Source organism: Canariomyces notabilis (assembly GCF_033297395.1).
Source record: "Canariomyces notabilis strain CBS 508.74 unplaced genomic scaffold N656scaffold_21, whole genome shotgun sequence".
NCBI classification, from domain to species: domain Eukaryota; kingdom Fungi; phylum Ascomycota; class Sordariomycetes; order Sordariales; family Chaetomiaceae; genus Canariomyces; species Canariomyces notabilis.
In genome coordinates this window covers 274,725-289,252 of record NW_027041843.1, presented here as the reverse complement: position 1 = coordinate 289,252, position 14,528 = coordinate 274,725, and the positions used below count along the sequence as shown (strand labels likewise).

Genomic DNA, 14,528 nt, shown 5'->3' with positions numbered 1-14,528 from the left:
AAGATACCTTCAAACTTGGCCGTCGCACACCGCTACCCTGGTGATGATTTGTGTGTGCCTGTGTGGATTCTGCTTGGAGAGCTTGGGACTTATCTCAGGTTCAGACCTTTTCCAGGGGCCTTGTGCGGGCTCAGACAGAAATGCAGCCATTTAATTAGGAAATTCGTCACGCTAAACATTTTGGGAAGGCTGACCCACTTTTTTCACCACGACGCCCAAGGAAAAGGTCTGAGTCGGAAGCGCAAAGAAGGGGGGGGTGTAAGGTGCCCGTGTCGCCCATTCAACTAACCACTGTTTTACCACCACCCATCGCATCCAAAAACAGATTACTGTCTGAAGATGCTCAGATTCAGGCGAATCTAATGGTGATATTGCCACTGTGGTACTGTGTAGAGAAGGTCTCGAAGTAGGCGCAAACGTAGCAAAAGTGTAGGGGGACAACCTCTCCCCGGAGGTTGACCCCCATCAACTCTGCACCCACTGCTCCCAACAACTTCAAACTTGGTAGCCTTCAAGATTGACCATCGATCTTGCTCAGACGACAGCTTTCAGCTCGCCAATTGTGATCCCAATCACGGTATTCCTTGCCAATTGAGGAGGGTTGCTGGCGCGGTCAGGCAGTTGGATCTCAGGGAAATCGTCGAATTGGCTGGAAAAGGGCATTCCCCCAGTGACTATTTGGCACGGCGAGTCAAACCACCGGCTTGATGGCACTTGCAGGGCACTTGCAAGGCCAGGTCACAGCTTCGTCGTCGCCCATCCAGTGCAGCTTGCAACACCTTGCCGACTTAGTAGTGCCTGCGCCCATTGTTAGTTAGATAGTACTAGTACTAGAAGATAGCCATCAACTTAGCAATTATAAAATAGTCGTCGGTACGCAAATAGCTTCAAAAATGGTGGAATACTGGCCGGGCACGTCAACGTTGTTTGAATCTGGGCACCTTACCCTGCGGGAGGATTGCACTTCCGACTCAGACCAGTCTGGCGGGTGGTGGTATTGTGGGTCTGTTCTTTTTTCCCATTGGCTGCAGAACCATTGAGCATCCACTATTCCCAATTGGGCCACCACCCAAAAGACCCGTCTGAGTTGCTGAGATAACTTGGGACGTGGGTGGGTAGGAATTTGGAAGCGGGTAGAGGGTTAGGGGTATATATAGCCCCACACTGCCCCCCTTGCATTGACGCGCCGGAGACGCGCTGCTTCCCGATCCCAACAAAATTGTCGACTCACGGACTTGGGGTTGGGATGACAGGCTCTTCCGCAGTCATTGACGCCGAAGGGCCTCTTGAGCAACACACTCCAAGGACAAGGAGGTCCTTCCAGGTTTCCTGCTCGATTTTGCCGACCAGAGCCGTGTACGCTCACTCCGCTAAACAAGGGAAGGAAGGAAGGGAGTGGCGCTCAATGAACGACGTAGGTCAGCTACCTACCTAATTTCTCTTGAAGCCGAAGTGGCAGGAATTTTTCCGCCGTTTCGAAGTGTTCTCGCTCTTTCCAATGCCCCATAAGCGAGCAGAAGCCTGCTCCCGTTTAACTGCAACAATTGTCGAACAGAGTGTTTTGTCCCTGCGAGCTGTAAGGCTGGTACGGCAAATGCTGCTTCTACATTGCACGGTGAATGATCCAAGTTCGCGAGTCTCCCAAAGGGGCGAATCACTGCATGCTACTTTCACACTTGCATCTAGGTCAGGGTTCGTTAACGAGACGACCATGGAAGATGGTGAGCACTGACTACTGTATCTACTACTGCCTCCCTGACCTTAACTAGTAGGTAGGTTGTTCACTTCATCGAACTGTCAGCTGACAAGCATAAGGACATGAGGACTAGGTTCTGCCAGTGAACAACCAAAGAATGGAAAAGAGCCTGCTGCAAGACGTCGTCATGTCCTGCGTTCAGGTCGAACACACGCTGGACGGTATTAACAAGGCAACCTGCAGGCCAGGCAATCCATTCCACCCCCGTCCCCTAGCGCTACGGACTCGAATTGTACTCCCTGCCTAGGATACACGCATCGTCGACCTCGCCCCCGTTCACAATCCTGGCTACCTCACCGCCACTGGCAAATCTCATCAAATTCCTCCCGCCAACGCTACTCCCTTCCACCTCTCCATACGGCAACCAGCCCATCTTCTTCAACCCGCCCGCCGGATCCTCCATGAAGGCCAGCACGTAGTCCTGCATCGCCGTCGCCACCTCCCTCTGGAACTCAGTCACCCCTGGCCCGCCGACCGTCTCGTACGTCCCAAAGATCATGGGCACGTCGCTCGCATGGTAGGCGCCCATCCAGCCCAGGGGCGTCAAACTACTAAAATTGCCCGCGTACTCGTACCGGTACGTGACGCCGCCGAGGCCCTGCTTCTCCCTCGAATGGGTGGTGTTGCTGGCCAGGCACACGAAGATGCTGACCGTCTCGCGGTCGACGCGCGGCTGGTACGGCCCCTCGGTGACATTTTCCCGCGGGTAGCGGGTGAGCGAGGACTGCTCGTTGGAGGTGGTGCTGACGAGGGCGGGCAGGCGCGGGAGCCGGCCCTGCAGTGCGCGGAGCGTGTAGTTGAAGAAGACCGTCTTCTCGTCGGGCATCGGACGAAAAGGCCCCAGGGGCGGGAACTCTGCACTCGGCGCGCTGCTGTGGTCGTCGCGGTACTGCCCGATGAAGTTCTGCAGCAGCGGCATGGGCACCTGCCGCATGCACGCGAGCTCGTCGGCCGGCGAGTCCGGGAAATCGCACCCCACGTTGCGCGCCACAAACGAGAAATTGCTGTGCGTCGCGTCCGGGTAGCTGACGTTCACCATGGCGGTGCCGGACTGCATGAACAGGCCCGCGGCGAGGGGGTTGTCGTAAAAGGCGTGCGCCACCATGTCCACGGCCACCCCGCCGGCCGAGTGGCCCCAGAGCGTGATGCGCGAGGGATCCCCGCCGAACGCTGCAATGTTGGCGTAGACCCATTCCAGCGCGGCCCGCTGGTCGAGGATGCCGAGGTTCTGCTCCTCGAGACCCGCGGCCCAGGGGAAGCCCGCTATGTTGACGCGGTAGTTGGCTGACACGAAGACGTGGCGCTGCGTGCGCTGTACCCAGGGCGCCGGCTGCTGGTAAGGGACGTCGACGCCGCCCGTGACAAAGGAGCCACCGGGCAAGAAGAGCGCGACGGGGAGGTTGGAGTCGCGCGTAGCGTTGGTGGGCGTCCAGATGGCGAGGTACAGGCAGTCTTCGGACGACGCTTGCGCCATGGACCCGGCCACTAGGGGCTGCCCGTACGCCCTGATGGCGAAGCCCGTGATGTTGGAGTTCCATACCGTGAGGTTGCCTGTTAGATACTGCGAGCACGGCGGAGGAAAGCGGAAGGCATATGAGTGGCGGAGCGACGGATAGGCTGGGACGGGGGGAAGCCATCGTCGCTTTCCTAGCGGTGGCTCAGCGTAGGGGATGCTGCGGAACTGGCGGACATTGGGAAACTCGGGGTCAATGAGTCCCGTGTAGACCCCGGTAATGGTCTTGATTGTGAGATTATTGGTGGTGGCCGCCCACGATGACCCTGCCAAGCTGGCTATCAGGACCAGCGATGGCAAAAGCTGCAATGACCACATGGCGAAAGGTCTGGAAGAACTGGTATGATTCCCAATCTGCTGCTCCCGTTGTTCACCGCGGTCACGGTGGAAAGGGCAACGATCTACGGACCCAATATACCTCCCCTCTTACCCCGGAAGAGATCAGGATATACGGATTCCGGGCACATCTGAGCATAAGCTTATCTGCCCAGTCATCCCGCCTCCCAGTACGACGGTATCCAAGAGCCGAGTTGACAGGAGTGGCGGGTTGCATCAACAGCAACACAATGTGCGGGGAAGCTTGTCTTTGGGTCGGCACCGATGCACGGATAGACCTGCAGTGTACCGTCGAGGCGGGCCTTGTGATATGGAATTGGCTAAATGTGTTGGGTCTGGCCTCCTGCGGTCAACTGTTTGGTAGCTTTGATTGCGTTGTCTGGAACTACTCGGGTTCTCGTGATCATTGGTACTTTGGTGTTGACAGTTGGAGATGGGTAGGAATACCTGCCAAGCTAGAAATCTGCTTCATGCATGTGCCTCTGAAAAGGAACTGTTGCGGTCTCTCTTGGTTACGGAGATAATTTCAGGTCACCAGGTGTATCTCCAGGTCATTCCTTTAGGATGAACCATTTCATGATCATCATTGGTCTTCAGGGATCGGTAGGACTCAGGAGGATGCAGTTAATTACTGGTATGCCTAGTGACTGCAGACAGGCAGAGCAAGCCCTGCGGCAGAATCACAGACTGCTGCCGCTGCAATCTGACCTGTGATTGCCCAAGTACTACTTATAACGGCGGGTCGTCCAACGATTGATACTCTATATATTCAAAGACTTAGTAGACTTCATAATGTATAACTACTAGTAATACTAAATATATCGAAACATATTCTCCCTAACCCCCCTCTTCATAGCCACCGGCTTGCCATCCTCATACTCTACTCCTGATTCGCCCCCCTCCCCAGAGAGTCCCTCCATCTTCCTCTTCAGCTCCTCATCCAACTCGGCCTGCGTCTTTTTCCTAGTCGTACTGGCCGTACTTGAGCTGCTCGCAGTGGTTTGGGCATTGTCCTTGGCAGGTTGTTGACCCGGAGTCGGAGGGGTGCTGGCAGAGGACTACGGCGTTTGGTCCCAAGGTCAGACTTCCGGTAGTAGTGAAATAGGTATGTTTGTAATGAAATTTCTTTAAATCTTACCTTGATCGCCAGGTTGCGTAGCAACCGGACTGGTGTTTGATTTCCAGTTTGCCCCCTGACGTTGAGCTGATAAAGATAAGCGAGTCTTGTGACTCGTGTTCCCGAGGGGGCGGCAGCTGTTCTGGGAAATGCCATCACTGATAATTAGATGATCAATCTTGTCAAAGGAGTCGCGTTGGTTTATAACCGGAGACAGCAGACTAGGGGTTGAGGCACCGGCCAGGTGGTGATGTCATCTCCTGACAAGGGGTTGGCAATGGAAGGCTGGGGTACCGGAAGATGGTGCAACACGCGTATGACGCTGCTACAATTTGAGCTTCACGGTTCGGGAATCAGTACTGGGCGAGAGAGTAAGTAACATGCGGAAATTTTACATTAGAGTAATTAGCGAACTAAATATACATCTTTTTCCACCTTGCGTAGCACCAACCCCTATCTGCTTCTCTTGACTAAGATCCTGTGTTGTCCCAACGAACACACATTGAGAAAATTTGTGTGCCCTCTTAACCAGCCTGATACAGAGTCAGAGCAACCACATGGGGATTCAGCTGCGTGATGTTGTGGGGTGTGACGTATAGATCCGTGTCGGTGACCAGCAAAAAGATGGTCCCGTTGATGGCCGGATCGCCCTCAAAGGTGCTCATGTTGGGCTGAATGGTCCAGGCCTTATTTCCCTGGATCTCCTGCAGCGGCGAATAGGTGACGTTGAGCTGGCTGACCCACGCGGCAAAGGCGGGCGCGCCAGCCTTGGTGTCGGTGACATAGCTGTTATTGGGGCCGATGGGCTTGCCGGGCGTCTCCCACTCCAAAAACACCTGCCTTCCGGGGTACGAGAGCGGCTCAGAGCGGTTGCGGGTGATGGCCGGTTGGCAGTTGACGCCAACTTCATCGCTCTCGAGGCAGCTCTCACCCTCGGCGATGGCCTCCGTGCTGAGCGTGTTGGCGTAGTCGCCCAACGTCTCGTTCCACACGTTGGAGCCGTTGATACGAGCCGGGTTGGGCTGATTGAGGACATGCAGGGCCGGGTAGTTCTGCCAGACCAGGCGAGTCTGGTTTGCAGGGCAGCTCGAGATGTAAGGGGCGAGCAGAGTCCAGGCCCACGACTGTGGGATGCCCACTTGGAACCAAACTGGCATGGGGAACAGTCCTTCGAACTGGCGGAAGATGACCTGCTGGCGAGCCTCGGTGGTGATGCTCTGGAGGAGCATTTGGGCGACGTCGCGAGCGTTGAGATGCGGAAGGAAGCCGTATACACCGGCCTCGCCCCAGCGGGTGAGCTTCATGCAAAAGTCGACAAACTCACGCACGTTCCTTGCTGGATAGTTGTAGGTGCACTGCATCGGTGCCGAGGGGCCAAGCATGTTGCTGAGCAATGTCGCATGGCCGACCTCCTGCTCTGCCATGTACTGGATGAGGAAGCGGTCCTCGGCTGTGAGGCCGGCCTTCTCGAAGTCTTCCTCCGAGAATGTTGCCAGGCCCCAGTGGAAGAGGTCCAGCTCGATCCACTCCTGGTAGAGGGCCAAGGCAATGGACTCATAATCAAAGTCGGATAGCACGCGGTAGACGGGAGCCGAGCCATTGGTGCCCAGACCGCCGGCCGGCGTGTAAGGGGCCGGCATGGGTGCGTGCAACTTGCCATCGCTGGGGTACTTGTATGCGTCAGGTCCGGGTGGGAGCGCAGGGATAGACGGCGCAAGCACGTCGGTTGTCAGAGCTCCGGTGGTAGTCGGAGACGGGCCGGTGTAGGGTCCATGGGAGGTTACGTTGGTGTGAGGCCTGACCTCGGGGGTCACGGCAGGCTGAGAAGTGAAGGTTGTAGCCGGCTCAGAGACAACGGGTACTGCTGCCGACCGTGTCGCGAGGGACAGCAGGGCTGCGCCCGCCGAGATTTTGAATCCAACCATAGGGAAGACTGTTGTTCGCTGCTCCCGAACTAGCACTGAGACTTGTGAGGTGAAGAATGTGGAGATAGCTACTGAGGCAGTCGGGTGCGTTGCACAACTTATATACACTTGCCTTGTATATGCGCGCCCCCTCCTCCCGGAGGACTACACCGACGGTCATCAAGGTTTGGGCCGTTGTGGTAGTAGCTTGCTACGGCGAAAGGCAGTCAACGACAAGGTTCCATCATCGATTCGCCGGGTTAGCTACCCAATCTGATAGTTTCTCCCGTACAGAAGTGGTACCGAAGAGAACGGAGGTCAGCCATGATGACGCAGCATCGGCAACATAGTGGGACGGGCTCGCCAACAACGGCGATGAGCGGGTTCCAAGACCTCATCCAGGATCATGGATGTCATTGTCGAGATGTTTTCCGCTTTTCGGTGCCAGGGGTGTAGCCGATCTCCGGGAGAGGCTCCATCTCGCCTACAAGCTTTCATGGGGCTAGAACAGGATTTGGGCTGGACCAGGAACCCGAGGCATTGTAGAACGTGGAGGCCGGGTCGTATTGTCGTCGAAATTTTCTGGGGGCAAGTTGAAAGCGGCGGCCACACCAGCCAGAGCTTCAAAGGTTGTGAATCGCGAAGTGAGTGATGATGACATTATGACGGACACCCAGGCAGGCTTTGCGGGTAACTATCCCCACGTGCACCCACTCTGCAACCTTGGTAGGGTACCGAAGCTTACGAAGCGGTCCTGGAAGCGGATCAAGGTTGAAGGAGCATGCCAAGAAACACTGCATTGCCGGATGCAACACCAAAATTGCTCCCAAGGTAGTATCAAGTTGTCAATTGTTCAACCTCTGTTATCTCTCTCTCTCGACTCTTGTGTCTAGCAGATATTCCTGGTCCCGCTGCCCGACAGTGTCCAATTGGTGTTCTCACCGCAAGGCGACTCCCGAACCGACGTGCCGCTGACCGACAGGGTGATCCAAATGTCCTTGTTGTTGGGGAATTCGGAGCGGGCAGCCAGCCTCACCTCGCCACCTCCATTGACAGTGCCACCGCGGATGGAAACGTTGTAGCAGTTTTCAATGAGGATCGCGTTGTTGCCGTTGTTTGCAAGGTCGACTTCTTTGATGACGACGGCGCCCGACCGTGACACGCAAAAGATGCCGCGGCCGCCACCGCGCGAGATGACCTTGTCGATATACACGTTGGTGTTGTAGTTGCCATTGGCAAGTTGGCCGTTGTTGTTGGCCATCCGGAACGTAGCGTACCCGGTCCCCGCCCCGACGTTGTTGCCATCGACTAATCCGACCCAGGCGTTGCGGGTCGCCTGGAGTAGCAAGCCAGACTCGCCCACATTCCGGGCAATGACCTGGTTGATGTTGAGGCCGTCAATGTTCCACGTCTCGACTGCATGGCTGCCAGCCCCGGTGACGCTAATCACATCCATGCTCACGTTGCTGTTGGCGGCCGCGTCGCGGTCGAAGCGAATGCCCAAGCCACCACTGAGGTTCATGGTGATCTTGCCAAGGGACAGGTTCCGGGTGCCGTAGAAGCGGAGGCCGAAGTAGGGATTTCCCGTCATGGTCAGGTACGGAATCTTGACGTCGGCTGTGTTCAGCGACTCGATGGCGCCTCTCCCAGCCTTGTTGCCGACATTGATGGTGCCACAGCCCTCAAAGGTTTTGCCGCTGCCGATGGTGATCGTGTTGGCCCCGATGGAGCCCGAAGCCATGACGGCGACGCGCTGACCACTGCTAATCGAGTCGACGGCTGCCTGGATTGCAGCTCGGTAATCGGAGCCAGAGTAGACTGTGGTCGAGCCCCTAGTAGCCGTGAATGAGCTTCCCGAGCCGGTCACCCTGGCGTCCGGAGTGCCTGAACCACATTGGGCTTGGGCTACCGAGACCTGGGCGAGCAGCGCGCCTGCGAGGAGAGAAAAACTGGGCAGCAGCATCGTTATGTTTGTTGCAAGTAACCAGAGCGATTTTGGACCAGGAAGTGCAAGGGCAGGCTGAGCGGAGTGTGCCGGTCGTCGGTCAGAGTCTTGAGGCTATTGCTTCATCTTATACACGCATCAGCAGGGTACCATGATCGGGTTTATTTTCCGTTAGGGAAAGTCGTTCGGACGGCTGCCAAGCAGACAATGGAAAAAATGGTTCCGCGAAACTGCCGTTGGCGGAAATGGCTGCGTTTTTATTAGCCAAGTCAGAGAAGGGGTCTCCGCTGCAACCCAAGTGTTTTCGGTGTTTCAAAGCCGCCATCTAAACGGCTTCGCGGAGTACGTCGACCCGGCTTGGCTTCGGTTAGGAGGTGAGGAAGCCCAGCAAACCCGGTTCAGCCTTCAGGACGGCCTTCACAATCTTCACGATGGATTACCGCCCGATCGGATCATCAAGACTTGGCTTAGCTGGTTAGTAGATACTCGGTGCATTTCTGACCGTCTTGCGATGCAATGGCACGCATGAACGGCGTAGATAAGAAGCAATGGGATTCTGGATGATGGTATTTTCCCTTCTCCAACAGCGCGTGCTCTCCGGCTCGGGATGACTTGAGCCGAACAAGTATTGCGCATATGAACAGGTGGACGCCCTCGTCGCTTCCAAGCCTCCCGAACGCCCCGAGTCCGCCTTCTCTGTCGGACGTCGTCAACGGTCAGGGATTCCGAGATTCCAATTAGGATATGCGGAAGGAAAGAGGAGACGGAAAGGCGCCCACCGGGAGAAAGTTGCTGTGTTGGTGAGGTCGCCTCGAACTCAAAGGAGGGAGAAGAGAAAGCCGATGCAAAATACCAGCTGTGCTGAGTCAACCCAAGGTGTGATGGTGTCAAACCGAATCAACACATTGAACGGAAACAGAGACACCTCTGGCCCATAAGGTAGCTTGAGATGGTTCCAGGTTCCAGTGAGATGGATGGCGGGGGAAGTTGCGTACTTAAACATCAACATGCTTTTAGGGAAGGCACACCCATGCTCTGATTGGAGCAGACTGAACTCAAATCAGACCACCAGCCGTGTATTGTACCCTACACCCACCTAACCAAGTATGTAAGTACCTTACACTAAGCCTCCTTTACTTGAGGCCTGCAACTTGAATTAAGTGACCTCAACAAGTGTTTTCATACTCTGACGACAAGCCAACATGTTTCAACTGTTCACAATTCCAGAATGATACACCGATGAAATATCTCATAGAGCCCAGTCTCATACTCGGGTCCGAATGTCTTGTTTCAACCAGTTGGCTCGCTTTTGCGCTTCTGTGCAGGCCTGTTTCTTCTCGTCACCGACTGGCTCCTGCTCTGCTGCCAGTGTCCGTTGCAGAAGGCGATCCTGAACCGAGCTGACGTCGTAGATGAAGACTGAGAGCATTGAACCCTCCAATAATCTAAAGCTTAGAAAGAAGGTATAAGTGACTCGGCGTCCATCAAGAGAAGATATTGACGGGATTGAGAAAAATAGGTTCAGGGGGGGACATACCTGCCCGCTTCCACCTTGTTTCCGAAGCTGGCCATGTCCGTTGCCCGACGGCTGAAGATGCCTTACGCAGGGAAATGTGCGACACCGTGTGTGGCGTGGGGTTACTGTATGAGCGAACTTCCGAAAAAAGTTCTCGGTATCCCTGTCGTCTTTTGAGGTCGTACGGCAACGAGCGACTAAACTGGTGACATATTCATGATATTCATCTGACAAAGTGGACACGGATGAACAATATATGCCTGGTTTCTATATACGTTATCTGCTCGATTCTCCTGAGAGTCTCTGGATTCTGGAACAGCCTTGGCCCCGCTCGTGGTGAACTCTGTATTCTCATCATCCCTTGCGTAAGCTGCCTATGCTCATTGCTCGACTGATGTTTAGTATGAGCTCAACCCCTTTCACCTCACCCATTGCTACTTGACGGAGCATCCTCAGGTTCAAGATAAATCCCTTGGACCAATCAGCTGTCTGCTCCCGATTCAACTCTCAGCCTGCTCAGCTGCGTGGTGAGCGAAACAGCTTTCATGCAGGTTTGCTTCAACCAATGCGAAGAACTCTTGAGCGCCACCGTGTGCTCGCCCCCTCTCCTCGGCAGGCGCCCCAGAAGCCTCTGCAGGAACAGAAGTCACAAGAGCACTCCAAGGCAACCGACACTCTAACAATTGGATTCTTGCTGGGTCGCGGCTGCCTAAGTTGTGAGATTGGCCAACTTGCCCAACTTCTGGCCGGTCAGTTAGATACTTCTCCTTCCGTTTTCCTCGCTCTCCAATCTCAATTTTTCCAGCCCTTATTGCTTCACTTTTGAACCACCTTCGACATGACAGGAATGGAACTCGACATGCTTCTGTCCAGCCTCGAGCTGCCGGAGAGGAAGGAACAAGACGACCACGCAGGGCCCCTTTGTGAGCTAAGTCAAAATCAGGCTGTCCCTGGCACCCAGCTCCCCCAATCCTCAGCCTGGCGGAACACATCGGAAGATGGTCGTCCCTCAATGGAGCGGTTGCTGCGGCAATCCATGGTTCACTTGCCGCAGCAGGGAACCAAGTTCCTGCCCGTGGACAAACTGTACGAGGTTGTCTGCCCATCCAGAGTCAAAGAGGAGTTACGCAGTCGCTTCCACGTTCCAGAGCCCGGACTTAGCAAGTTTGTCCACGAAGTGTGCGGTAGCAAACCCGAAGACCCTCATCCGCGCCAACCCCACGATCTCAGGTCCCGGCGGCGGATCTTTGCCATCCTCACCTTGATCGGGCAGGTGCACCAAATTCAGTCTGTCATCTACGAAGGTCTGCTTGATTCAGCTCTGCCATTTACGACCGTACCACCACAAATACCGCTCACAACCAAGCACTCGAACCTGCCCTCCGTCGGTAAGGTTTGGAGTCGAGATGGCAAAGAAGTCAAGTTCATGCAGGACTGGACGGATCTGTTCAGGGAGGCTTTTATTGCCTACCAGTGGACGGTGCTCGCACCATTCTTCCACTTCCCCAGCAGCTCTTGCGGAGAGGCTCCGCATTATGACTTGCCGGCCAAAGCCGTCGTTCCTTTCATCTCGACCTGCAATACATCGCAGGGCGGTTACAGCACCGTGTATAAGACAGTGATCCACCCAGCCCATTACAGCATTGGAGGCGTGTCGCAGTTGGTGAGTGTCAGTACCCACCCCAAAACCCGGCGAGGGATACGAATGGCTAAGGTTGAGGCGAGACACAGGGCGGAAACCATATTTTTGCCATCAAGAAGCTCCATGCACCGAGCAGTACATCCTTCAACGCCGAAGCTGGTGCCTTACGGCGAATCGGGCGAGCAAAGCATATCGTGGAACTGCTTGCCACCTACACTCACCAGGGCAATTTCTTCATGGTCTTTCCGTGGGCGGAGAGCGACCTTCATGATTTCTGGCGTATACACCCCAGTCCAGATACGACGATTCGACCGTGGGTCATGGAACAGCTTCAAGGCATCACCGAGGGCCTGGCTCGAATTCACAGGTTTGGCATGTCAGATCCCCCAGAATCATCGTCAGGTTACGCATACAGCGGCCGGCACGGCGACCTGAAACCAGAAAATATTCTGTTGTTCAAAAGTGAAGAGAGCGAACACGGAAGGCTTGTCATCGCCGACTTTGGCCTGGTGCGTTTCCACACCGAAGCAACAAGGTCGAGAAGCAATGCAGCCATGGTCCCGGTTTCCCTAACCTATCGAGCTCCCGAGTGCGACCTCGGTCAACCCGTATCTAGCTCGTACGACATATGGATGCTAGGGTGCATCTTTTCCGAGTTCATCACATGGCTGCTTCTTGGTTATGAGGGCGTTGAGGAGTATAGCAGACGCCGTCTGACTATTCATGACGTCCCCTACCAATGCACACTCGAGGACACGTTCTTCAAGATGGGTGTCAATGCTAATGGGAACCGCTTTGCAGTGATCAATCCCTCCGTCGTAGAGGTTAGTGTATTGAAGCCCTGCCTCGCTGTGTTCGGTGGGACTGATGTTATACTTCTAGTGGTGCCTGCATCTGAGGCAGCTGCCTGGGTGTGCTCAGTTTATACAAGACATTCTCGAGCTCACCATGTCCAAGATGCTGGTGGTTGACCCCAAGGTCCGTTTTACAGTTCAGCGGGTTCTAGAAGGATTATCGGAGATCAAGAGAAAAGGAGAGCAAAACCACGGATATTACGTACAGGCCCACGGTGAAGAGAAAGGCTGCGTGGGCCATCAGGGCTCTATGCCGACGAGAAAACATGGCCGAGCTACCGACATAGTGGAGGAGAGCTCCGATTTGGTTGGCAATTGGCGCCTGAGCAGCGATTCAGAATATCTTCGGACACAGCGAGACAACAAGGCGAAGAAGCAGAGACAGTGTGAACCGTGTACGCGATTTGGTTGCCCGTTTCGTCATCGTAACCCGCACCGGTTCAACGTCATGGACTATCCCAAGTGCGCCACAGGATCTTTTCCAGATATTTCAGCTCTCAAGTGAGTGAATAGACCTCCTCAGACCTTGAATAGCGAATTCACGCGCTGACCCTATACAGGCGGCATGTCGTCGAGTGTCATCGACGGCCCGCGCGAATGGTTTTTGAAGAACCTCCCGCACCATCGCATCGATGCGATCGTTGCGGTGAGCTGTTTGAGTCGAAAGACGACCTAGCCTCACATCTCCGGGTTCCCCAAGAAGACATGTGCAAAGTCCGCGAAATTGATGCTAGACCTCAGCAGGGGGATGATCCGGAAGACGGCGTAACAAAGACAGTACAAGATGTACTCGGCAGCAGGGCCAAAGATAAAGTCATGAGCTGGGATCACTTGTGGCATGTTCTATTTCCGAGTGATAGCAGAGTGCCGAATGGGGGTAAGCGATGCATGGTCCAAGTCGAGATCTACACTCTCTTCGCGTACTCTAACATGTTCTAGAATACCAACCGGTGATTGAGGACCACGAGGTGTTAAAACGATTCCAAGACTCGTCCGCAAGAAGTCGCAATTTGATCACGGGTGCACTTCGACGGGCGGCTGCCTATGGAAGCCACGATCTGAGCCGCCCAGAAATTGTCGATGAAGTCTGGAGAGCGGTCCAGGAGCTCATCACCCACATGTTTGACCGCACTTTACAACCGCCCATCATACGAACCCCGACCCACGCAAGGAAGCCGAGATCCCAGACAGCCAAACCACGACCACAGCAGCAGCAGCAGCAGCAGCAGCAGCAACTGCTCACGCCAGTACCAACCGCCAGGCACACAAGAGACCGGGAACTGGCTCCCAGGCCGCCCCAAACCATTGCTCATCAGCCCCAATCTCCCGCCGTTCCGACAACAACGAGTGAGGCCTTCTGGGGAGCCAACAACTTGCAATTGGGTTTTACCATCCCGCCGAATCCCACAGAGGCGCTTAACTTCATGACCGACTTTCCGCCATTGCTATCAACCCCAACTAATACTCTCACAAGGGGCTCAGGATCTAGTATTAGCACCCGATCCTTGAACTGTGAAAGTCACTCCCAGCGTCCGTTACGTATCTCAGTAACAGCACCTACTCCACCTTTGAACATGGGGTTAGAGCAAGGGGCGGAGACAGCCGATACTAGCACTCGGGCCCTCAATCCAGTCTCCCATGCAATGACCGGACTCCGGCCGGCGTGCGGAATGTGCGTCATTGACCCGATGGGCTGTCCTTGCCACCTTGCAACCGGGACGCATGGAAGGGGCAGCCTCAGGACGGCGATGGATTCCAGTGGGCCATTAAACCAATATGTGAATATGGGCATGAGTGATATCATGAGTGACATCTTCATGCCAGATATTGGGCTTTGAGCCACATTATGAGACCGGATGAGCCACATTATGAGACCGGATGAGCCACATTATGAGACCGGATGAGCCACATTATGAGACCGGATGAGCCACATTATGAGACCGGA

General features: G+C 55.0%; 6 protein-coding genes across 6 annotated transcripts in view; 1 reads left to right on the top strand and 5 right to left on the bottom strand.

Annotated features, from left to right (window-relative positions):
- Positions 1-1,702: 1,702 nt before the first annotated feature.
- On the bottom strand, positions 1,703-3,787 carry N656DRAFT_782155 (alpha/beta-hydrolase). The gene has a single exon (XM_064815712.1). It carries the CDS (start codon positions 3,585-3,587, stop codon positions 1,974-1,976), a length of 1,614 nt encoding a protein of 537 aa, XP_064667688.1. The 5' UTR covers positions 3,588-3,787; the 3' UTR covers positions 1,703-1,973.
- A 564-nt stretch (positions 3,788-4,351) lies between these two features.
- Positions 4,352-4,883, bottom strand: N656DRAFT_782153 (uncharacterized protein). The gene is made up of 2 exons (XM_064815711.1): positions 4,744-4,883; positions 4,352-4,663 (listed from the first exon to the last, which is right to left on the bottom strand). The coding sequence occupies exons 1-2, from the start codon at positions 4,876-4,878 to the stop codon at positions 4,418-4,420; spliced, it is 381 nt and encodes a 126-aa protein (XP_064667687.1). The 5' UTR covers positions 4,879-4,883; the 3' UTR covers positions 4,352-4,417.
- Positions 4,884-5,246: 363 nt separating this feature from the next.
- N656DRAFT_714386 (uncharacterized protein) lies at positions 5,247-6,647 on the bottom strand (the record flags this gene model as incomplete). The annotated part of the gene is made up of 1 exon (XM_064811965.1): positions 5,247-6,647. One exon carries the CDS (start codon positions 6,645-6,647, stop codon positions 5,247-5,249), a length of 1,401 nt encoding a protein of 466 aa, XP_064667686.1.
- An 868-nt stretch (positions 6,648-7,515) lies between these two features.
- On the bottom strand, positions 7,516-8,589 carry N656DRAFT_714419 (pectin lyase-like protein; the record flags this gene model as incomplete). The annotated part of the gene is made up of 1 exon (XM_064811972.1): positions 7,516-8,589. The coding sequence occupies one exon, from the start codon at positions 8,587-8,589 to the stop codon at positions 7,516-7,518; it is 1,074 nt and encodes a 357-aa protein (XP_064667685.1).
- A 1,171-nt stretch (positions 8,590-9,760) lies between these two features.
- N656DRAFT_782150 (uncharacterized protein) lies at positions 9,761-10,357 on the bottom strand. Its single transcript, XM_064815710.1, has 2 exons — positions 10,091-10,357; positions 9,761-10,034 (listed from the first exon to the last, which is right to left on the bottom strand). Exon 2 carries the CDS (start codon positions 9,998-10,000, stop codon positions 9,836-9,838), a length of 165 nt encoding a protein of 54 aa, XP_064667684.1. The 5' UTR covers positions 10,001-10,034; positions 10,091-10,357; the 3' UTR covers positions 9,761-9,835.
- A 238-nt stretch (positions 10,358-10,595) lies between these two features.
- N656DRAFT_298794 (kinase-like protein) overlaps positions 10,596-14,528 on the top strand; it is a 4,232-nt gene continuing 299 nt past the window's right edge. Inside the window, exons 1-5 of the mRNA XM_064809166.1 lie at positions 10,596-11,756; positions 11,819-12,553; positions 12,612-13,084; positions 13,144-13,460; positions 13,523-14,514. Coding sequence (XP_064667683.1) covers positions 10,926-11,756; positions 11,819-12,553; positions 12,612-13,084; positions 13,144-13,460; positions 13,523-14,421 — 3,255 coding nt within the window. The 5' untranslated portion in view covers positions 10,596-10,925 and the 3' untranslated portion in view covers positions 14,422-14,514. The remainder of the gene's footprint in view (positions 11,757-11,818; positions 12,554-12,611; positions 13,085-13,143; positions 13,461-13,522; positions 14,515-14,528) is intronic.

Coding starts and splice junctions, on each gene's coding strand:
- N656DRAFT_782150 (XM_064815710.1), bottom strand. CDS start 10,000: ATGCTCTCAGTCTTCATCTACGACGTCAGCTCGGTTCAGGATCGCCTT.
- N656DRAFT_782153 (XM_064815711.1), bottom strand. CDS start 4,878: ATGGCATTTCCCAGAACAGCTGCCGCCCCCTCGGGAACACGAGTCACA. Junction 4,664..4,743: donor TACGCAACCTGGCGATCAAG/GTAAGATTTAAA, acceptor CAAACGCCGTAG/TCCTCTGCCAGCACCCCTCC.
- N656DRAFT_782155 (XM_064815712.1), bottom strand. CDS start 3,587: ATGTGGTCATTGCAGCTTTTGCCATCGCTGGTCCTGATAGCCAGCTTG.